General features: G+C 33.3%; 1 protein-coding gene across 1 annotated transcript in view; it reads left to right on the top strand.

The window, feature by feature from the left end:
• The window catches only part of LOC126821554 (tyrosine-protein kinase RYK), an 80,074-nt gene that overhangs the window by 35,237 nt on the left and 18,918 nt on the right, over positions 1-25,919 (top strand). Inside the window, exons 2-4 of the mRNA XM_050550012.2 lie at positions 2,008-2,138; positions 3,067-3,166; positions 3,847-3,981. Of these exons, the coding sequence (XP_050405969.1) occupies positions 2,008-2,138; positions 3,067-3,166; positions 3,847-3,981 (366 nt within the window). The remainder of the gene's footprint in view (positions 1-2,007; positions 2,139-3,066; positions 3,167-3,846; positions 3,982-25,919) is intronic.

The raw sequence follows: 25,919 nt of genomic DNA, 5'->3' as shown, positions 1-25,919 counted from the left end.
TATCTACTCAAATCAAAGGAATGATTTTAGCAGGTGAAAGAATGGGGTGTATATAAATGCTTTCCTTGCCTCTTCTTGTATTTTTAATTCTTCAATCAAGTGCTGTCTGTTTTTGTAGATAAATCACTGGATGACAGATTAGGTAAATTGAAGTGTTTCCATTGGTGAACGCCAACCAGGTGCTAGTTAAGTTAGCTAAACTTTACGATGATTTTGGCAACATTTACATAAGTTTAACAGTTTTTTTTATAGACAATAGATTTTGCAGACTTAAAGTGACAATAATAAATTTTTCAATTTTTATAGAAATTACATTCATCTTTTTGAATTCATTACTCAGATTCATAAAAATCATAATTTTACACTGTTTGGTTTTAAAAAATTATGAAAGGGTATCATTTAAACCTTAATGCCCACTCAAATTGACCATGTTAATTAAAGAAAGTTTTAATATTTTGTAAAAAAATATTTGAAGAGAAACAACTCACTGTAACCCAGGTATCATTTAATCTTGTGTATCTAGCACTAATTTCTTTCACATTCGTTTAATATCCAATCTTTATTTAAAAATTCATAAAAACTGTTTAAAATCACCATAAATCATTTAATTTGTACTTCTGTCCAGTTTAAAGCTGACCATTCAATTTTGTTAATGAGTGTCCAATTTACAAGCTTGTTTAATTTCTCAATCACTGTTAAAAAATAAACAACCCAATTAATTAATGATGTATAATGATTAATTTTTGAATAGTGCTCAGGAAATTAAATACTTGTAAATTGGACACTCATTATCAAAATTAATCAGTCAGCTTTAAACTGGACACAAGTACAAATTAGATGATTTTTGGTGATTATAAACGATTTTTTAAACAAAGATTTGATATTAAACGAATGTGAAAGAAATTAGTGCTAGATACACAAGATTCAATGATGCCTGAGTTACAGTGACTGTATAAATGGCACTTTAAATGAGAAAATTGCTCTCCATCCAATATAATATATTGGAACAACCAAATGACAAACAAGACATAACCCAGACACTGACAATAGAAATTGTCAATGTAATTTGGGCCTAGCTTGTGTGTCTAGACAGACTGATGCTTGCAGCTTATTTAGTTTCAATTGTACAGCCATATTTCAAACTCACAATTATGAAAATCATTGAAATTTTGGAATTTTAAGACCTCCAAGTACAGATTTTGAATCAGTATTTTACTGAAAATTCTGAAAATTTTTTATCATCATGTAAGCTTACTGAGTTCTTGGTTAATGGGTAAAATCATAAACTGAAATATATAAACCCTTCCTTTTCTATACACATTAATCAATCAATGATAAACAAGGAGTTGATTAACAAATTCTGTTCTTTTCCATAATTCTTAGCATCTTTTTATTTTTTTCATAGAAACTCATTGGGGAAAGTAGATCTGTTATTTAAAGCATACAGACTTGTTGATTTATTATAGTATGATTATAATGAATATATATGTATGTAATGGTTGTCCTTGGTCTTTTGAAGAAAGCTGGTGACTACCAAAATGGGGTTGTGTGTCATACTTTTTGGTACACAATAACTCTGCTTTATTTCAAGTGTAATATTCTAATAATTCATTAGGTTAATGTTGTGACAGAGCTTGATGGTGCACATATTCTGCTCAGACTAAGCAGCTTTCCTCCTGTTGGTCTTAGGTTAAGCAGAGATGAACTATTTGATTTGAAACACAATACTCTGCTTCTAATCTATTGATGGAGAGTGATGAAACTTAGGTCTAAGTGTGATAGTGAGCATTTTCTTCTCAGGTTCAGCAGACAGATGAACAATTTGATTGTAATGCTTTATACAAAAGATAAATGTGCAAGTACAAATGTAATTATGAGTGTCATCCACTTTGGGATTGAGGCAGGGGACATCAGCCTCAGTCACTATGTGCAGTGGAGCTAAGTTTTCTTTGGATAAACTTGGAAGTTTTAAAATGTTAAATTAATCAGATAATTTATCTATTTCAGGTATTACGGCAGAATTGTATTATGTACGTAATGGTATCATCAACAATTATGCTCTTTCTTTTAATTTACCAATACCTGCTGATGTAGAAGATATTTATTTTACATGGCAAAACTTGAAAGAAAGTCCAGCTGTAAGTACAAAGTTCTACTCATCAGATCATTATTTATTTTGATTTGTTATTTGCGGAAGTGTGGAGGGTGGTTGTTATGTGACTACTGCTATATTTAAATTGAATTTTATGACCATAAGATCTTGAATCAGATTCTGGTAGTTCTTTTCAACTATAATTAAGCTTATAATATAAGTAGAATTTGTAGTTAGAGGACAATCACATCAGCAATCAACTCAATTGTTGATTTGGTCTGCTGGGCTTGCAGGTCTCCACAGAAATATTCCTTGTGATTTTCCTTATTATCCCATGCCAAACTGTTATTTATGAATTTACCTGTCAAATAACTTTCATGTTTCCCTGCTGAAGATTTTGCTTAGTACTTAGTGCACAATTATTGTTCCAGAGCACATCCCATGAATTGTTTAAGATTTCTTTATGGAACTATGTACACGTATCAGCCTATTGCCTTTTGCTAATATGAATGTTCTCAGTGGAATAATTTTTGTGTTGGGGATCAAATCTGATTGAGTTTTTGGTATGCAATTATTATTCTGCAGTACATCTTAGAAACAATTCAAGATATCTTTGTGAAGCTTTTTTTTTTCAAACTTCAATCATTCATACGTCTTGAACTATTTTCAGTCTTTAGATGCTTTGATAATGTTGTGTTTAAAAAATTAGTAGTAGTAGTAGTTTGTAATTGAACAATGTACAATACTAGTGTTTTGTTCTTGATTTCCAATATCCCTGTACCTTCCAAAATATGAAGAAGGGCACAGGATGTTGAAGACAGAATCTACTATTTAACATCTATCTAAAAGGACACGTATCTATATTGTGTCAATCACCTGTGGGATTTGTTGCAATGTACTCACCTTTTATCATTAGAGAATGTCAAATACTAAATATAAACAAACTGTGTATAATTATTGTTTTGTTATTTTAGATGTTTTATAGAATGGGTTTTACTGTAAGTAACCCACGAGCAATGAATCAACCTAGTGCTAATATAAGTAAAGATGGGCAGGTTCCCAATAATTTATCAGGTAAGGTATCATTGTTTTTGCTGTCAAACTGGGAAACCAAATGTAAAAGGAAAACCAATTTCCGTTAACCTTAAGGAAATTTTTTTATCTTTTTATCAAAGTAACATGAATCATATAAATCAACACTTTGATTTTATATGAATCAAAGGCATCTTGTTTTTTGGACTACAGGATGTCATTCATAGAAAGGGCCAGTATTCCAGACTAAAAGGCAAATATAGATATTTAAACCATACAATAAAAGTAACTTTAACAAAAATCATATTGATCACAAAATTATTATAAGTGATCAATCCAGCACTTGATCGATTTTAATTATTTTTGGACTGATATGCTTTTTTAAAACACATTTTAATGTGTATGAACTAAAAGTCAGTTTGCACTAGACAAAAATTGAGGACCTGTGTTCATGTTGGAGTGCACGTAAACGAACCCTTGACAGTTGGAATTTCTCTCACTTCATATTCCTGTCTTCATTTATAGTCCAGTTGGTTCAGACAAGTTTTATGTTAAACCCCATTTCATCTTTATATGTCTCTTATTTTGGAGTATTTTGCTTTTAAAGCACAGTCTTATTCTTCAAATTCATAAACCTGTAAAAAGTAATGATTTCCCTTCCTGCCATTCCAATCATTATTCTCTATTAAACTTTATTTGAGTATTTCTTTTTTTATTTTCAGTCTTCCAGGTTAGTTTTCCATGTTCAGGTAAAATGTCTGCAGAGGTGGATGTCACATTACAAATGAATATCAGTATTTTCTCAGCATCTAATTTAACAGTTCTGGATTTTAAAAGACGGAAAATGTGCCTAAAAGGTAAGATTACATACATTGAAATGATAAAATATGTGATGAGTAAAGTAGACTTTATGGTCCCTATCCCTTTCTGCTCCCGAGTATACTAAATCTGCAGTAAAATTTTGATGGCATTTGACTGTCATCATACCTAATATGGAAAGTCTCTACTGGTAGTAGAAATCTCAGAATTTTACAAATTCTACGACTTATATGTAATCATTTTGCATGGTTATAATAGGTGGTTTATGGTACAAAATATATTTGCAGCCCCATAACTGATCGAAGTGGGTTGAAAAACAATGTCAATTAAATATGTATGTAATGAAAATCTTTTTAATTGTCCATAACTATAACTGATCGAAGTGGGTTGAAAAAAATATGTCAATAAAATATGTATGTAATCAAAATCTTTTTTATTGTCTATATGGATTTGTAAAGGTGTGTGGTAAGCTTTAAACAATAGGAAATTTGAGAAAAAAACTCAATTTGCATTATGAAAGCATTTACTATAAAGGTTAAAAGTAATGGTTATAGTTGTGAGGTATATACATAAAAGATATATTATTGTTGGAAGGTTGCTGGTATTTTATATGCACAGTAAATTGTAAAGTAATACCATTGTTTGATGTTGTGTCAGGTATAAAAAGGCTATAGATGTAAATATATAAACGTATAAGTTAGTTTATAAACAATATAGAATAGCAAGCACCTGCAAGCTATTATCATACAAAGCTTATATAGTGAAGCTAATATTTGTTTCATAATGTCATTCTAGTTCATGACTTCTTGCAATACATATGGGCGCAATATGGGTGTCTTTTGTTTTATTAGGAGGGACAGTATTTTGTATTTTTTTTTCTGCTTTAAATTTTTTTGTCTTGAAAACAGAGTAGATTATGACAACGATGCCGGCCAACAGAAATCTTGAATTTTGTATTTGTTAATGTAATATTAGAACAATGAGCTCTAAATTTTTTTCGGGTCCCGTTTCATATTGGTTCAACATGCATTCAATTGAAACCAGGCATATTATAATGTTGTTTGTGTGATTTAAATGGTGGCAGGGTGTTAGTAAGGAAGTCATTAAATATATAGCTAAAAGGTACCGATACATTGTGTTGGTGTCCAACTTGTTTTGCCATGATTTTAAAATGTTTATCAGTTAGAAAGCTTAAACATACATTATGCAAGAGCTGAATCTGTCTATTGCAGATCTTTCTTTAGGCCTGAAATGTTATCTAAATTATTAATTAGACATTAATTAACCTATCCAGACCATAATCAACTCTAGATGGCATCGCTAGCCTGCAATCTTTAGTGGATTATGAGCCGATTTACTGCATAACTTTCCTTCTTGATTTAATGATTAAATGGATAATCAAGACTATGCTGTTTATCGTACTGACTTTAGTAATGATGATCAAGGCTAGCCAGAAATTTCAACCGCTTAGTTCTCAGTTCATAGTGGATCAATTTGAATGAAATTTTCAGCAAATTGCCTTTACATTATCTGTTTCTAACTATTATAATGAGAACTGCCAACTCGTTATCAAATCTCCCATAATGCATCTTTAATAGATGCCGATTCATTAAAAATATTTTACCCTGAAAGTCCAAGCACTGGCCTACACATACATACGTGTAGGGGGGGTTGGATGGCCGAATGGTTAGCATGCGCGCGCGTGCTGTATCATACAGTCAGTCATTGAGTCAACTGGTGGGGTTTCGATTACTTGGTTGTACCTGACAAGTAGTAGGGTCACCTGTCCAACCTCGTGAGTTTTCTCCGGGTCCTCCGGTTTCCTCCCACTGCTAAAGACCCCTACGTGCAAGCGAATAATTGAAATAAAATTGAAACATATGTTAGTCCAAAATGACCTAGTTTGTGTCAAGTGGATGTTAAACCCCATCTCTCTCTCTCTCTCTTTCTCTCTCTTTGAAAATGTGTGTTACTTAGCAATGGATTTGCAAATCTGTCTTTAATTTTGCATGCAGTCATATTTTTAAGACATTTTCCCACATGTAGTTGTGGTATTTGACCATAAATTCCTTTTAAATGTATAGTCAGGTCAGGTAGTATTACTATTATTCAAATTTTTGTTTTATATTTGAGAATTCCTTGTCTCTCGCTCTTTAATCTCCCAGTAAAATTGGAGAAAACACATGCATTAGATTTTGCAGTGGTAAAATTGTTTGTATTTAAGAGCAAGATGTGTTTACTTAAAAATCACATTATATTCTAAGGTTAACAGTATATGAATAGGGAGGTTAGATGAATATTATTGTAAAACCCCTCCCTATAACCACCTCTAATGTACCATACTTTTTTCTTCTTATTTTTGACAAACCCAGTGTTTTTATAACATGTATAACAAATAGTAAGATTAAACTCACCACAAAAACTTGATTGAAAAACTCTACTAGAGAGATGCCACCAAATCTGCAAGAATAAAAGAAAAAAAGGGATACTTTCTGGAAAATCCGGCATTTGAAAAGAACATATGGCTGTTATTGATTTCTGTGATTTTCTTTTTACAACCTGGAGAAAATCTCCAAAGTTATATATAAGCACCTCTCTACATTTGTTGTTTTTGGAGTTTGGCAGAATGCCCTTTTGGGTTGCTGTTTTAAGCCATTTTTTTTTATTGACTTGAATCATAAGGTCACGTGAATAGTTGATGCATATGAGATGTTATGCATTATAAAAAATTCTGTTGAAGATCTGATTTCTCTCTCACCCCCCCCCCCTCCTTGTGTCCAGTATATAGAAAAATAATTGTCAAAATAGTACATTATCATTTGATAACTAGTATTTTTCTTAGACTGAAGGCTAGTCTAGCAACCCTTCTACTATTAAAATGGGTTCGTCTGTCTGTATGTCCGCCCATCTGTCTGTCCGTCACACTTTTTGGGACACAATAACTCTCTTTCTAATTGAGCTAGAATGTTCAAACTTGGTGTAGGTGTTTATTAGGTCAATGCCTCAATGGAGTTCAAAGACGAGCATTTTCTGCTTAGGGTAAGCAGAGATAAGCAATTTGATTGGCTGATGCTTTGGGACATGATAACTTTGGTTCTAATTAAGTGAGGGTGATGAAACTTGGTGTATAGTTTCATTACATCAATACATTGACTAAGTTAGATAATGAGCATTTTCTGCTCCGGGTAAGCAGAGCGATAAGCAATTTGATTGGAACACAATAACTCTCTCATTCTAATTGAGTTAGAATGTTCACACTTGGCGTAGGTGTCTATTAGGTGAATGCCTTGATGGAGTTCTATTAGGTGAATGCCTTGATGGAGTTCTATTAGGTGAATGCCTTGATGGAGTTCAAAGATGAGAATTCTCTGCTTAGGGTAAGCAGAGATAAGCAATTTGATTGATTGATGCTTTGGGACACAATAACTTTAGAAGTGAGAGTGATGAAACTTGGTGTATAGTTTCATAACATCAATACATTGACTAAGTTAGATAATGAGCATTTTCTGCTCCGGGTAAGCAGAGCAATAAACAATTTGATTGGTCGAAACTTTGGAACACAATAACTCTCATTGTAATTAAGTTAGAATGTTTAAACTTGATGTAGATGTTCATTAGGTGAATGTCTTGACTGAGTTCAATGATTAACATTTCAAACTGAAGCTAAGCAGAGCTAATAAATTTCATTGGTCAATGCTTTGGGACAAGATAATCTTGATTCTATCTGATAGAGAGTGATGAAACTTAGTGTATAGTTTGATTGCTCGATTCTTTTGAAAAGAAATGTGCGATTAATTAATATGTTATTGATGTATCATCTATTTATTTTGGAATTTCGGCGGGGGGACATCAGCCTCACTGTTGGTTTGTTAATCCACCACCTCCCACATTCCAGTTCAGATCTTAAGGTGTACACAGCACAAAAAAAAACCATAAAGAAACAGGAAGTTTGAAATGAAGAATTAATGAAATGCAAGAAAACTGTAGAGTTGGAATTTGAAGTTAAAGAAAATTCTATCAGAATAAAAGCATAATAGATAGATGATAAGAGGTGTCAAGTTTAACAATGGTTGATATATTACTTCCTCTATTGTTGATAAAATAAACTATAAATTCAAACATACTCATTTTTACACAAATTACTAAAAACATAACATTTTCCATTATTTCACGGGGGGTTGGGATGGCCTAGTGGTCTAGAGTGCTGCGCTTAGACCTCTGGCTGGCCGGTCACCTCTGGCTTGCGGCTGTGGTTTCGAGCCCTGGTGTGAGCGTATGTGGCATGGAGATAGGGGCGCCTTCTCAACCTCGTGGGTTTCCTCCGGGCACTCCGGTTTCCTCCCACTGCTAAAGACCTCTACGCGCAAGCGAATTATTGAAATAAAATTAAACCATATGTTAGTCCCGAAATGACCTAGTTGTGTCGAGTGGACGTTAAACCCCATTTCTCTCTCTCTCTCTCTCCATTATTTCACTTCATTTCAGAGGTATGAGTTATTTGAATATCAGGTGTTGTTATACTCAAAATTTGTAATTTATGTTTGTAATAATAAAACACATGTTGTAAGATAAAGTATGAATATTTTCACTGATATTCTTATCAGCCGGTTATATTCTATTAACAATACAATCATACATTGACAGATCTAATTACTAGTAGAGAATGTGATGTATACAATTAGAAAGAGAGTCTTTTTCTAATTTATAATACAAAGATAGAATTTGATGTTATGCATTTGAGAAAGCAGATTGTACCTGTAAACAAGTGAAAGTGAATAGTTCTAATTGGATTACAGGTGCAATTCAATAATTCATCCAGGAACACAACAGAAATAATTGCATCTTAACATAATATATACCATACCCCTCAAAAATGTTTCACTTGGAAGTGTACCCTTTTGTTGCTGCAGTAATAAATTTCTTAAACATGCGTTATGCAAGAGCTAAATCTGCCTATTGCAGGTCTTTCTTTAGGTCTGAAATGTTTTCTAAAGTATTAATTAGACATTAATTAACTAATCCAGGCCTTAATCAACTCTCGATGGCATCAGTTTTCTCCGATATTAAATAGATTAGAATGGTTCAGCGATACTTTGATTTAATCAAATATGGAGGACCGAGACTTAGCTTCGATCAACCAGTATGGTGGTTGAAATTATTGCACACGTCTGTCAAACCTTCAAAGGCTAATATCTTCGCTTCAATAGAGTAATTTGAATGAAATTTTCAAATTATTCATTTTACATCATCTACTTCTTGAACTATCAAGAATAGCTAGTTCTTTATCTAAATCCTACATAATGTATCTTTAAATTGAATTCATTTGGAAAGTTATATCAAAATTCCTATCAATTTCCTAAAGATTGTATAACAGATTCCTGAACAAACCTATAGATAATTTAGTGATCAATGCTAAATCTGTGTTATTACCAATAGTATGGTATGATAGAAAAAAAAAACATCTTCTAGAATTGCCCAAATCTTGTAAAACAATTCTCCTAAACAAAACATTGACTAACAGCAAAGGTAACTAGAACTATGCTTTAACCTGTCTATTTATTTCATATTTCTACACCTAACCAAATTTTTAACACATTTTCTGAATCCAGCAGCCAACAACTGATGTCTGGTTTTGTGTTTTGAGTCTGTGTGTTGACAGAATTTTGACTTTGTCTGTCAATGCTTGGGTTGTATTTTGTCTTGCTTTTGCCTAGCTCCAGTTACCAGTGGAGTCATGCACTGTCTAATTCCTGTTTAAACCATTAACTTATAGTTTTCAAATAATTTGGTTCCAATAAAAGTATTTTGAATTTTACATTGTTTTTATAAGCCATATTGAAATCCTATTGTATATTGTTAGCTCTGCACCTACATTTGTGCATATATTTACTTGTGAACATTCTACAGACTACATTTATATATGTTGATTACATATATTGAATCTCAACAATGTTTAATACTGATAGTAACTTGTATAGATATGACTCTTATTCACTTTATATTATGGGACTGTCGTGAAATGTGTGTCTAGTCATTTGGATGGAACGTGTGGGCAGAAACATCTCTATCTGGCCCCCTCCTACACCTCCACCCCCCACCCCCTCTTTTGCATTGCACCTATAAAAATAGAAATAAACTTATTGTATGTTAATCTCAAAATGATTTAAGTATAGTGTTCATGAGACATTAAGCCCCATTTTATTCCATTTCTTTCATCTCAGTCTAGACTTTATACTAAAATTTAACATCAGCATATAGCTTAATTATACTAGGAAGAGATCAATTGGTCCATACATTCCTCAATTTATTTTAGATTGTGTTTTTCTGTAAATCCATCAATGATAATAATGCTAGGGATAATCTTCCATCATCTGGGAGTTCAGAAAATCTGGAGAGATGTATTATTTTGCAATGGAGTGGAATGAACAATCTTGGTTTAAACACAATTATACACTTTTCAGAATCTGAGAAGAACATACATTTTTGTGAAAATGTTGTAAATTTACTTTGTACATGGTTTGTTAAACTTGTCTGTTAAAGTTTAAGACAGAATGGTACCTGTATATGATTGTTAAAGAGATGATAATGACACTGTTGAGTAGTTTGAGTGTTGACAACTCTGGCCTCATATTACATGTATTTTGTCTGTTTCCAGACCTGACTTTTACACCTTTACATCCCTGTTGCCAAAATAAGACATTTGTTTTCTATAAATGCCATAGTTAAAACAATAAACAGCAATATGTGAATAGAATATTGCAGATTATGATAAATGATATACATCTTAGCTATTTAGATCCAATCTGTTCATATGACATTCAGGTAAACAGTTTACCTCTTGTTTACTCAATTACAATTTAATTTTCTTCCATCTGTTAATCCATTTAAAGAGAAGTTCTTGAATTGGTGACTGGAAGGTAGCTGTTCCTGTAAAATCTTAATTTCAAAAGGTTTAAGGAATTTCTGAGATAAAAGTTTCTTTTGAAATATGACAGCGGACATAGTGAATAATGAAGCCACATGGCCATATAGCATTTTAAGGTGTTCTTTCCCAGTATACATGTATAGCAATTTGCTTGATTCTATTTTCAATAGAATTGCTTGTATTTATCACATCTTTTTCCTGCCCAAAATGTTATAAAATCTGTTTGTAATAATGTATATATTATATGATAACAACATTGGTTTTGGAATTTCTAAATTTTAGCAATGTTATGTGTCCACAAGAACCATTACTTTGTCATTTTGTAGTTGTGTACTTTTAAAATATGATTGCCTTTTAGAATCAATGGTACTATTATTTATAGTGACAGTGTCACTGAAATCCATGTTCCTATGATGGCAAAAATCTTATGCCCGAAATCATGTATTTTGTCTTTTTTGTTAGTTTGTTAATTAAAGGACAACGTTATGTGAAGGAAGGCTGATGTTAAGATCCAGTCCAAATTTCAAAATTTAAGTAGATGATTGTTGTCCACAATTTACATATTTCAGACATTCTTCAATTTTGTATGTCATTAGAGCACAATATGTGCTTGAGTTGAACTTGACTAAATATCTTTGAATGTATTGATTGTAAATAGTTGTCTTGTGTTTTGTCACTAGTTTATATACAGTTTACAAGGTGGATGGAAACATTCACTGATTGTCAACAATGACAAGTCAAACTAAAACAAATTTTCTTAATGTCCCAATGATAAATTGACCACGTTTTATTTTTTGATCTAAGTTTACACAAGCATTGTTGACTTTCATCAAGTTTTTGTGAACAGAAACTGTCAGGGTGGTGTGTGTTTATCAATATTTATACTATAAAATGTATGTAAATAATTATTTTATCAGACAAAGAGAAATGAACAGGTCACAACTGTTGAGATTATTACACACAACCTTGTTTTTAGATGATTTGATTGCTTATTATGTAGACATATTTCGAAGGTTTTAATTAAAGAAGAATACAGTTAATCAAAGGTGGTGCTAATTTTAAATAAGATTTTAAGCACTGATGCATCAGAGGTAAATATTGATGCATCATGGAATTGCTGATTTTCGCTGATATTATTGGATTTAGTTAACCAATAACTAATTAATACTGTTGTCTACTTTGATTATGTATTTGATAAAATGTTATACTTTTTCGTGAAGGAAATCCTTGGATAAAGCCTCATTGAATTTTTGGGCGACTCCTGCGTAATAATCATAGAATGTGCTCTGCATAGTAGCAATAGATAATTGGGATGCCTTTTGATTAGTGACCAAACAAATTTTCTAAATTTGTTGATTTTAACATACAAACATCTTTTTAGAAGTCCAAAGAATGGCTCTTATCTGGTATATGAAGTTGTTATTAATTTTGTTCATTTGATGCAATGATGTAGGCAACAAGGTCAATATTCTTATCATTGGCTGTTGCACCAATGCATCAAATATTCAAGGAATGTTCAAATTCAGTTGGAACTAAAGTGTATAATAAAGGGCTTGAATTTTCTTGGCATCTACTATAGTAAAAAGTCATGTGAATCTATATTAATTATTGATACATGGAAGACACAAAAGTTAAAGAAACCAAAGCCATTGTTTTTTGTTTTAATCATCTAAATTACTTGCCGGTATCTTAAGAATAATTTTCAGCCCTTATTTTTGTTTAATTTAAATTTAAATATTTATTATGTTTATTATAAAGTTTTGCATCATGGTGTCTATTTATCTCTGACATTTCAGTACTTTTATAATAATGTTGATTAAAATCTGTAGGCCTGCATGTGAAGAATAATGCAGTCGTGGCTGTTAAAAGTATTTTCATTTACTTTACGTGGATGTTTTTATGTGTGGTTTAAAGCTTTATGAATTCAATATATGTCTGCCTGTATGAGATAAGTGGATAAAAATTGTTACAGTACCTGTAAGGGAAAAAAGATATATCATTGAATAGCTGCTTATAATGCATCTCATTCTTGTCCCATATAGTGTGACTAGAATGGAATGAGGTCTAGTATCTCACCTAAAGACTATTAAAGGGAATATTTTTGCAACTGACATAAGACCGTTGTTTTATTTGCTGAAAGAGTGGTGTAGAGTTTGTAGAAGTGTCAAGAAAGAGTGGTGTAGAGCTTGTTGAAATGTCACAAAAAATTGGTACAGAGTTTGTGGAAAGTGATTTTTTTCCCATTTGCGAGGGGAGCAAAAACTCACACAGTTTTCAACATAATGCCCAACCAGTGTCAGACATATACCATGGGTCAGATATGCTTCAAATTTACTCTGTCATGTTCCACACAGTCCAATATTACCCATTGGCAATGAGAGGGGCTGCCTCCCCACTCCCTCTCTCGCACACACATACAAATATTTTTTTTTTCTTTTCGGGGGGGGGGATATGATCTTGTTCCTCATGCAAAATCATGGGTCACCATATTCCAGGTGTAGAGTTAGTAGAAATGTGAAGAAAGATTGGTATAGAAATGTCAAGAAAGTTTGGTACAGAGTTTGTAGAAAGTTAGAGAAAAATTGTTCTAGAAGTGTTGAGAAAGATTGGTACAGAGTTTGTAGAAAGTTTGAGAAAGATTGGTGTAGAAATGTTGAGAAATATTGTTGTGTTGGGTTGATCTCTAGACTTTATTAGAGATATTGTGTATTTGTTTCTTGGAAATTTCTTGTTAAAAAAATGGTTATTTTGAACTCCCATTCTTTTGGTCTCATGGGTGCAAGTGGATAACTCCCATGCCTCCATTACAGAATTAGTTTTATCCCTCGGGGACCTTGGGAACTGTGTTCTCATACAGGACAAAATTGTCAATATTAATTCTCATTAAATACTCCACCAAATGCAAAAAAAAATAGCATCATTAAATATACATTAGTTAAGAGTTTAGTAAAGAGTTGGCCATTCTTGCTATAATAATTCAAAAATAGATGGTAAAAAAAGAAAATATTAAAAATTTCAAATTTCAAATTACTTTATTCTGAACAGAGTTGTCACTGTTGGAAGTTTGGACTAGAAATAGGCATCAACTGTGTCTGCACTGTCTACGAGAATTGCCGATCGTTTGATTGACAGATGATAACTCCACCCACATATTCTCGATTATCAAGTAACATGCTCAATGGCTATGGTACCCGTCAGTGACTAACGGTAAACATTACCTTGGTCAGCCATTTATTGATTTAATTTTAAATGGACGACTGTATCCAAGCCATCCGAGTTGATTTTAAGCTTGTCATGTAAATAAAGGTCTAATTAATATTTTCTATAACATCTGAAGCCTAAATAAAGACTTATTTAGCTCTTGCATAATGTATGTTTAAATTCCTTGTGAAGACTGCATGGTTATTGTGAAGAGTTTTTAAAATTTATAAGTTGAACCATTTGGTTTTCTACTATAGTGAACCCCTAGACAAACAAACTTTTTATGTTAAGTATAGCATTTAGAAACATGGAATATAGAGTTGTTTGACATTATTAGAAAAATTTTGGTTAAAATGTAATTTCAAAGCATGTGTTTGTATCGATTACATAAATTACCATGTAAAATATGTATAGAATATTTATTTTTAGATTTTTTTTCTTATCTGTTGACAGATGGCGATGACTCTTATTTATTTCATCGCCTTGTCAACTTCTATTTTCTCAAAATGTGGCTTGGATTTCATATTTTTCCCCCATTATCATGACAGTCAGTTTCCTCTTGTTCTTAAATATCTTTTCACATCATATTTTATTTCATAATACACAATGTTACATCATGCGGCAGATGTTTTGAAAACAACGCAATATATAGCTATCATTATGATGTAGGTTTGTATGAAAGAAAAACAATGTTTTTGCTAGGATTCAAAAAGGAGAAAGAGTTCGTTAGGTTCTGAAAAATGATTGAGATTTATTAGAATTTTAGATTTCTAATTATGATTGTTCCATCTAAAACAGAATAACCAAACTTCCCACAACAATTCTAATATGAGCATCACCACCACTATTGAATCCCTGACACCAAGTGTAAGAGCTATCTATATCTGTCTTATCCTACCTAAAAGTCGTACTTTATTGAAAATTATATTAAGTTTCAAGTTTAGAATCAGATTTAAAATTAACAAGCAATGCTGAAGCATTAAAATGGAGAAATGATTCTTGAACATATTGGCAGTAGAGTTATTACGGTACATTCACATTTCTGGACAGGCAATAGACTAGATTATTCAATAGTTTTATGACAGATATTGGATACCATGGGTTTCCCAAATGAACATCACCACATTCAAACCATACAGGAGATTATTAAAAATGGGGATGAAGCTAGGAAAAATTACAATAGATAAGTAATAATTTTGGTGGTAAAGGTGATAACCACACCTTAGGGTTGTGATCTTTATGATGACAATGATATTTATTTAAATGTTAACCATGACTATTATCTACATAGTTTGACAATAGGTATATATATCATGCTGTGATTGGTAGAGTTATTGTTGTAAGAACATCTACTATTAATAAAGGTTAGATCCCAGGGACATATGTCTTATATAATGTCAGGATCATTATTAACACATGCTGTATCATTTCTACATTACTCATTTTTTGTATTCTAAATACCTAATGATTTATGACGAGAACACAGGTAATGTATTTTATATGGAATGGCATATCTTCGAGGATAGATTAGATTATTCAAACTTAATCAAAGTATGAAGACCAAACAGCTCTTTATTCCTTAATTCTTATTTCTTCATTTGTTGTCGTATTTTGACATTTGTACACTAAAATTAACATTTGTATCATAAAATCAATATTTGTTTTACAAATCAGACATTTGTCATATCAGATTTGTAAAACATATTTTTGTTTAATTGATAGTTGAATTCCGTTAACTGTGGCTTCATACAGCATGTAAAATATACAAGCATGTCTCGAATATTATTATTTCAAATTGTAACCGCTGGTCTGAAATGTAAGAACGGGTTGAATAGCGACGATTCTTGAGCGAGAAAACAGTTCGCCATTTGTATCACATTACTTTACGGTCTCCGAAATGCTCTAAAAGTGAACAAGTATATTTCTAAGCATCTCATATACAAATATAACTGAAACTTATATCTTTCTATCAGGGATTCAGATTCTGATACCTTTACGGTACCTGAAAATAACAAAAGACCTATAGATGCAAAACATAAATTTATAGAAAATTGGCAATCCTTGAATGAGATTTGACGTGTAAATACTGAAAATATATTGTGCACTACGGTATACGGTGTGCAAATACTAAAAATATAATCTGTACTTAGTAAATCAAAACTGTGCTAATGTATTATGTAAAGACAAATTTTTAAAGTTGTTCTATATTGTATTGTATATATTGGTAATTGTTTTTTTTAATAAGCATATCTGAGACATATAATTGTTACATGTCTTTTTTATCACAAATTTTTGGCAGATAATTCCAGTTGGTGGAAAAAAATATGAACCTTTTTTTTTTATATAAAAATTATCCATTTTGGCAGAAAAAAAATGAAAGCCCGTGTGAGCCCTGGACAAACGAAAGAGGATTTTATCTCTTCTAAAGCATGCAATGATGAATGTGACATATTGAAAGAGCGATAGACAAATACTTTCCGGTGAAGCATTACTTGATAACAGGAATTTCATATAATTTCAACGTGTATGTAGAGTTTTAAATACCCCCACCCACGGCTAAATCTTTTTTTAAGACCAGCTCAATTTTCGTCAAGGTTGCTGAGATGTACATACGGTTACAGGACGTGATTTGTTGGTGAGATTTTAGGTTAGGGTTCGGGTAAGCATTAGGGCTAGGTCCAGGGTTAGGGTGAACTTTGACCAAACTTGAGGTTGGCCTTATCAAATAGATCTACCCCCCACCCCCTTACTAAATAGAGTGCAGACGATCCAAATTATATCTGCTTTAACAAGTGTGTGTGGGTGTGTGTGAAATGTGGTCGTATATTGTCGTCGCCCCCGTCCGTCGGTTTGTCGGTCCGGCGTCCACAAGCTCTAGAGGTCGGAGTTAATACCCGATTGACTTTAAATTTATACACAATGTTTAAAGACATGAGACGTAGAAGTCTATTCATTTTCAGCGATTTTCGATAATTACTGCCAGAGTTATGGCCCTTGATCACTTCAAAAGATGTTGTGGACGCTCTAGAGGTCTAAAGTTAATATCCAATTGACATTAAATTTATACACAGTGTTTAATTTCATGAGACGAAGAAGCCTATTGATTTTCAGCAATTTCCGATAATTACTGCTAGAGTTATTGCCCTTGATCACTTAAAAAAATCTTGTAAATGCTCTAGAGGCTAAAGTTAATATCCGATTGACTTTAAATGTATACACAGTGTCTGAGTTCATGAGACGAAGTATCATATTGATTTTCAACGATTTCTGATTATTACTGCTATGGCCCTTGATCACTTTGAAAAATCTTGTGACACTCTAGAGGCTAAAGTTATCATCCGATTGACTTCAGATTGATACACAGAGTTTAAGGTATTGAGACGAACAAGTATATTGATTTTCAATGAATTTTGATAACTTGAACAGCTAAATCCATGATATTAAATGTTTCGTATACTACTAAACGTTAGCATGGGGCAGTACTTTATAAAAACCAAACAAATTCTAATGGTTTTCTGATAATTACTTAATGAGTTGTTACTCTTAATCAGATTTTAATGTATTATGAATGTTTACTTACCGAAAAAAGTAAAAATATGTGACAACTCTTGTTGACTGCCCTTACGATTTAGCTGCTGTGGGTGTATGTTTCGTTGCCTGCCAGCCTATCTTAAGAATTAAGATACAAATATCTATTTTAGTGTACAAATGTTGAAATATGACAACAAATGAAGGAATAAGAATTAAGGACTATGAATTAAGAACTAAGAACACAGAATAAAGAGCTGTTTGGGCTTCCATATTAAAGGGGCATTGCCAAATTTGATAACCTGAGATATTTTGATATTGATTTCAGAGTCAGACAATACAACACATTGAAAATATATATTTTCTACCTGAATGATTGCTGAATTTTATCAGGATAAATTGTAGATCAAATGATTTAGGTCTTTGATTAGTTGTTTTGTCCAAAGTGGATTTTCAGCAGATGATCCCCATCATCCCTATTTTTAATTTCAACTTTTCAAGATGGTCAGTTTGCAGCTGTGGTAGATATTTTACCAATATGTGGAATCATCTTATTTAAAAATACTGACATTAATTAATTTAATTGTTTGTTAGATTATCTCAGAATTAACTGAAAATGAAATAGGTGTTTTTAGAATGAATTGAAAGGCTTTTAACAAAGCTGGCATTTAAAACATTTTCAGCTATAGCCATTGATTCAAATTTGGCTAATTTTAATTTGAAAGCAGATTTAGATTTCTGTTTGGTTCACCAAGTTGTTACTAATTTTGTTCATTTCTTTTGGTCTGGGAAAAAATGGATTGATGTTTTACCACCAATCCTGTTCCATCAAACGTCATCCTATTTGAACATGTCACCTTTTTAATGCTGTTTTTTTTTCTCTGACAGAGTCATGTCTGTGAAAATAATTAGCTAAGAGTGCCACCTGGTAGACTTTTCTAATTAACTGGAATATTCTCTTCTGATTAAAATTACTCCTGGCTTAAAGTGTTTATTTCACGAAAACCCGCCGCTATCAATCATTTGAAACTGATAAGTCATTGAATTCCATGCCAAATTCAAAGAATGATCTCCTGTTTTTACAATAAATATCCTTTATGTAACGTAAGACTTCCAAAAGCTGCTTTTACACACACTTTTTATTTTCTTGCATGATATTCAAAACTCATTCTTTTTTTTTATATTTCTTTTTCCATCCAAGGTTTGAACTTGAAGTCTGGCTGAGAATTTGATACAGCTGAATATACTGTCACTAACAAATGTTATTTATAATCTAGTTTGGCAGTCTGGAAAATTTCTCCATGCATGTTCATTATTATTGTTGATTGTGGTTTACCCAACTTTTGTCAGATTTGGCAGAAAAGCTGTAATTTTATCAGTTCTGTTTTAATTTGCTACATAACAACAACAGACTACAGAGCTGTCTTTCTTTGCATAACTATCTCTCCTGAGATTCCTATTCTACAGAAATAAATAAGCAAATTGGCTGACTAATTCAATTCCAACTAATGGCTTAGTAATAAAATTGCATTAGTTTTGTATCAAATATTTATTTGGATGGTAATGATACTCCTCATCCCGTTAGTGAACTAAGTATGTTGAGAGTCCCAAGCATTTCTATAATCTCCACTTTATGGACTAAAGTTACATGTAGATCTACTGATGATGCTTGTTCACTTTTACAAACAAATTAAAAACTACTAGATATATGCTGTTCAGAGAGTTACTAAGCTTGCTTAAAGATACATTATGGGAGATTCGGTAACAAGTTGGCAGTTCTCACTATAATAGTTAAAAACTAGATAAGGTAGAAGGCAATTTGGTGAAAATTTCATTCAAATTGATCCACTATGAACCGAGAACTAAGCGACTGAAATTCCCATAAGCCTCGGTCATCATTACTAAAGTCAGTACGATAAACAGCATAGTCTCGATTATCCATTTAATCGTTTAATAAGAAGGAAAGTTATGCAGTAAATCGGCTTACAATCCACAAAAGATCACAGGCTAGCGCAGCCATCTAGAGTTGATTATGGCCTGGATAGGTTAATTAATGTCTAATTAATAATTTAGATAACATTTCAGGCTTAAAGAAAGACCTGAAATAGGCATGTTTAAAAAACAATGGTGATTGTAAGGTCAGATGTTATACACTCTTCAAAAAAGTAGGGGATATTGAAATGCAAATACCTATGCAGGTTGTGATATGATAAATAGTCATAGACACTTGACATGCTTTGAGAGTATGTTCACAGATGAAGAACTTATTGCCCCAACAGAACCACTGAGCTGCACATGCGACACGCAATAGCGACATACACGTGGGAGGGGTTCATTGTCAAATTTGACACTTCAAGGAAGGGTTGATGAAAACTGCCGCATGCTGTTTTATCCTATCCATGTTTGCTTTCCTATCGGTTCTTGCATAAGCTTTACTGTTTAGCGTATCTTTGTTTTGGTGTGTTACGTTAAATTTGCAATGAGACGTCTTCAACATGATGAACGTCTATGTGCTATTGGCATGCTTCAAGTGGGTTCTACACAGCTAGCAGTAGCCAACATGCTTAATGTGTCACAGTCTGTGATCAGCAGACTGTGGAACCGGTACCAACAAACACACAATGTTGATGATAGACCTCATTCAGGTCGTCCTAGAGCCACTACACAAGCCCAGGATCGATACATTCGTACACAGGTCCTGCGAAATCGAGGACAAACGGCCAATCAGCTTTCTGTAAACTTGAACCAAGTTTCAGGAATTTGAGTTACACCCAAACGATTAGAAATCGGCTACATGCAGCCCATTTGCATGCGCGACGACTGCATGTTGTGCCTCCATTAACTCGCCAGCACATGGCAAACAGACGTCAATGGTGTAGGCAGCGTAGAAATTGGGGTAACCGTCAATGGGCGCGTGTAATGTTCTCGGATGAGTCCAGATTTACTCTGGATTTCACTGATAGGCCTGCTCGCGTTTGGAGGCGTGTAAATGAGAGTCATGTTAACGTTAACGTCAGACAGCATGACATATTAGGGCGTGGGTCTGTTATGGTGACTGGCAGAACAGACGTGCATATTTGTTCAAGGAAGGGTCACTGGTGTGTACTACCGTGACCACGTCCTGGCACCGATAGTTCTGCCCTTTGCTCAACGTGCAGGTCGACATTTCATCTTTCAAGATGATAATGCCCGTGCCCACTGCGCTCGTGTCGTGAATGACTACCTCCAGCGTCACTATATTGTCCATATGTCTTGGCCAGCCACGAGTCCTGACTTTTCCCCTATACTATAGAGCATGTCTGGGACATGATCTGGAGAGGTTTTTGTCGATATCAACGTCAACCGACAACACTGGAAGAATCGGCCGTGGCACTGCAAGAGGAGTGGGTCAGATTGCCCCAAATCATGATTGGACGGTTGATTAGGAGCATGCCACAACGAATTGCTGAATGTCTGAGGATTGGGGGAGCAATTACTCATTATTAAGACAAAAATCAAAAACGTCCATTTTCACTTTTGACGTGTATCACTTTGTGAGTGAAATGGGGCTGTCAGATAAGCCGCCCATATGAGCTGTTTATGTTCATATGTAGGCAATTGACCTGTTATTAACATACACTGGTTACCTCTAATAATAACAGCAGCGCATTTCCACAGTTTTGTATTGTTTCTGAATATTCCCTACTTTTTTTGAAGAGTATATTTAATTTTAGACTGCAAATTTCCACAAAAAGTGAAGAAATGAACAGGCTGTAAGCTTGCAGAAATGGCCAATTTTGATCAAGTCACTTTAGACAGCCTAAATAATCCAACTCAGAAAAAAAAGCGTTTTCGCACAAACATGTAGCAAGCTTTTTTTTGTCCCCCGCCTTTCGAAAAAAGCAGGGGACTATTAAAAGGAGTTTGTCCGTCTGTCGGTCCGTCACACTTTTTGGGACACAATAACTCTCCTTCTAATTGAGCTAGAATGTTCAAACTTGGTGTAGGTGTTTATTAGGTCAATGCCTTGATGGAGTTCGAAGATGAGCATTTTCTGCTTAGTTAAGCAGAGATAAGCAATTTGATTGGTTGATGCTTTGGGACACGATAACTTTAGTTCTAATTAAGTGAGAGTGCTAAAACTTTGTGTATAGTTTCATTACATCAATACCTTGACTAAGTTCGATAATGAGCATTCTCTGCTCAGGGTAAGCAGAGCGATAAGCAGTTTGATTGGTCGAGACTTTGGAACTCAATAACTCTCCATCTAATTGAGCTAGAATGTTCAAACTTGGTGCAGGTGTTTATTATGAGCATTTTCTGCTTAGGGTAAGCAGACATAAGCAATTTTATTGTTTGATGCTTTGGGACACGATAACTTTAGTTCTAATAAAGTGAGAGTGATGAAACTTGGTGTATAGTTTCATTGCATCAATACCTTGACTAAGTTCGATAATGAGCATTTTCTGCTCAGGGTAAGCAGAGCGATAATCAATTTGATTGGTCAAGACTTTTGAAAACAATAACTCTCATTCTAATTGAGCTAGAATGTTCACACTTTGCGTCGGTGTTTATTATTAGGTCAATGCCCTGATGGAGTTCGAAGATGATAATTTTTTGCTTAGGGTAAGCAGAGATAAGCAATTTGATTGGTTGATGCTTTGGGACATGATAACTTTAGTTCTATACTCTCTTTCTAATTGAGGTAGAATGTAGGCATTCATTAGGTGAACGCCATGATCTAGATCGATGATAAACATTGTCTGCTAACTGTAACTTGTAAGCAGAGCTAAGCAATCTGATTGGTTAATGATTTGGTTATAATTAAGTGAGAGTGATGAAACTCTGAGTATAGATTCCTTATATCATTACCTTGACTAAGTTCGATGATGAGAATTTTCTGCTCAGGCTAAGGCGATAAGCAATTTGATTGGTCAAGACTTTGGAATGTAACAACTCTGCTTTTAATTGAGGTAGAATGTTCATTAGGTGAATGTCTTGACTGAGTTCAATGATTAACATTTCGAGCTAAAGCTAAGCTATGCTGAGCTAAGCAATTTCATTTGTCAATGCTTTGGGACAAGATAACTTTGATTCTATCTGATAGAGAGTGATGAAACTTAGTGTATAGCTGATAATCAGTTTGATTGCTTGATACTTTTGAAAAAAATAAATTTGCGATTAATTAATGTGTCATCTATTTATTTCGGGACTTCGGCCGGGGACATCAGCCTCACTGTTGGCTTGTTAAATTCTATTTTCTCCCCGCTTTGCAACAAAGGTAAACTTGTTTAATGATGACCACTCTTTATAAAGCAGCTTATAACTTAAGTGTCATGTTATTATTAGGCTGCAATGTGTATGACTAAAGGAAATCACATCAAATCAGATTTTTGCTTTTGTACACCAAAGATCTCCTAAGCGCTAATGCATCTTTATAATCATTTAGATGGTACAGAAACCCAGGTCAAATGCCTACATACAGGCTATTACAAAATATAATTGACAAGAAAGAATCCATAACTAATTTAACCATAAAATGAATAATCAGTCTGAAATCTGTTAACTGACCATTTTTTAAATGCGACTACTTGATATTTCTGATAGAATGGTATATATAAGGAATATTGCCAGAGGAAGGAAAAAGAGATTGTTTGAACTGTGCTTTTCGTGATTTTCTGTTTAAGATCTAGTTTTGATCTATTAGTTTAGTTAATGAACAATGTATGTGGAGGAAAGAAAGAAAATAAAGAATTTTTTTTAGCGAAGGTGTTCTAAAGAGGGTAGGGTGTAATAGAAAGCGGGTATGTAATAGAAAAGCCCAGAGTGTGTACTCTAATATACTGAAGAAGAAGAATGTTATTTTACCATTAACTCTTTTATAACAACCTTCTTTTCTTGACTTGTTTGCTTAATAGACAGGCAAAATGTAGCTGATCGAGGAAGACAAATGGCCTCCTCATATTACACACAAAACAAGAAAAATGAATAAACTTCTTGATGGAATCCTAGCTAGAAAAAGTTATAAAAAAAAGTTTCTCAGAGATTGACATAGATAAGTTTGAAATATTAAGTGTTGTTTGGCATAATGTGTATACATTTTCAGCATGTTTTGGCAAGATTTGAGTCAGTGAATTACAATTTTAATTGGTCTATCTATCTCACACATTGTTTTTGGTCTATGGTTCTATGTATTTCTCAGTTGATAATGTGTTAATCTTTAATCTATCAATAAAAAAAAAGAAATCTCCTCTGTCTGGCATTTAAATGAGAAAATACCAAGTACTTATAACCATACTTGAAAGAGAGAGATGGGGTTTAACATCCCCTTGACACAAACTAGATCATTTTGGGACTAAGATGTGGTTCAATTTTATTTCAATAATTCGCTTGCGTGTAGGGGTCTTTAGCAGTGGGAGGAAACTGAAGAACCCGGGGAAAAACCTACGAGGTTGAACAAGTGACCCTACCTCCTTGTCACATACAGCCATGGAATCAAAACCACGCCAGGACTAAGTGACAGACCTTATGATACAGCGCGCACATGCTATAATACCCCACCTCACCCCCTGCTTGTATGAAAGACTATTGTTTTTGTTAAGATTATTAGAGTTTCACACTGCATAGCTTGTGTGAAACACTATTGTTTTTGTTTGGATTATTAGGGTTTCACACTGCGTATACACATATATACATTATCTATACAATATCTCACTGTCTGCACAATATAGCACTATCAATAAACACAGCAAGTTGACAAGCATCTGTTGACAGTCCAATTACCACGTGACTGGCCTAATCATAATCACCGAATTATCGTCTTTCATTGGTATAGATTAGACATTTGTGATTGGAATATTTTAGAGTGAATTTAAAATGCTGTATCATGCCATAGATACATTTAAGCTGCCTTTGGTTAAATAGGCCACGTGTCAAATGAAGACGACTTAAGAAATTACCGGTAATTTTGATAACCCCGTAATACTTGATATCCCAAACTTAAGTACAGAAATACAAATGGTGCCAGTCATTTGTCGATGTATTCTTTATTAGCTATATATAATAATAATAACCATTTCAATACATAAAGAACAACTTTTATCATAACTCCATTTGAAATTTACAGTGAATATGGAATTTTCCGATGACTATGCATAACATGTACAATAGATCGCCCTCATTTCTCAGCTAATCAACACTGGGAATCTTATTACCATGTACGGTTCCATGTACTACAGGTGTAGTAAATGAGGTTAAACTTTGGCGCGAAAATTGCATGGTGCCGTTTGGTGAGCAATTATTTTATACAATTAATGTGTGTGTGTACAATTCTGCCATTAGTTCGTTCATGAGGTATTACGCACACGTTCCACCTAGAGTGATGTCTTTGATCTGACCGGCGTAAAAAAAAAAATAATTACCTAATCAACATTCTTAATCCCACTAACACTCACTGCTAACACCGATGTGTAAATTAATTTATGACGCATGCCTATATAACTTTTATAGTCAGATTGATTAATTAATGATAGATATTAATGACACAACACTTTATGTGGAAAAGCTAAGTGCTCACAGTAAAAACCACATAGCTGGACCCGTAGATTATTTACATATTAAAAGTGTTCGTCCAATAAGTTCCATATTGTAAAAAATTAATTAAGAGTTCAAAGTTTAAAAGTTGTAGGCATTCTAAATTGGATCTTAAATTAAAATGAATTACAAAACAAATTATTCAGTAGTCAATTGTTTTATTTAATTAGGGGGATTAAGGAATCCGTCAGATGTTAAAGAATACACACGCCGGCTGTATATAGGTAATTAAGGAATAAACATTCTGAATATGCATTCAATTACTGTGACGTCACTGGCATCTGAGGGGATTAAGAGTGTTTTCGATAATTGGCAAAGTCGTTTTACGGGAGGTATATTTTTACGACTTTGAGTCCTTGATCACTTCAAAATATCTTGTGGATGCTCTAGAGGCTAAAGTTATCATCTGATTGACTTCAGATTGATACACAGAGTTTAAGGTTTAGAGATGAACAAGTATATTGATTTTCAATGAATTTTGATAATTTGAACAGCTAAATCCATGATATTAAATGTTTCGTATACTAAATGTTAGACTGGGGCAGAACTTATAAAAACCAAACAAATTCTAATGATTTTCTGATAATTACTTAATGATTTTAGTGTATTAACTATTATAAATGTTTCATTACCGAAAAACGTAAAATTATGCGACAACACTTGTTGACTGCCCGGGCGATTTAGCTGCTGTGGGCGTATGTTTCGTTGCCTGGCAACCTATCTTTCTTGAAAACGACACCTACGATTATT

This window comes from Patella vulgata, chromosome 1, assembly GCF_932274485.2.
Source record: "Patella vulgata chromosome 1, xgPatVulg1.2, whole genome shotgun sequence".
Lineage (NCBI taxonomy): Eukaryota > Metazoa > Mollusca > Gastropoda > Patellidae > Patella > Patella vulgata.
This window is presented reverse-complemented; position numbering and strand designations above follow the sequence as displayed.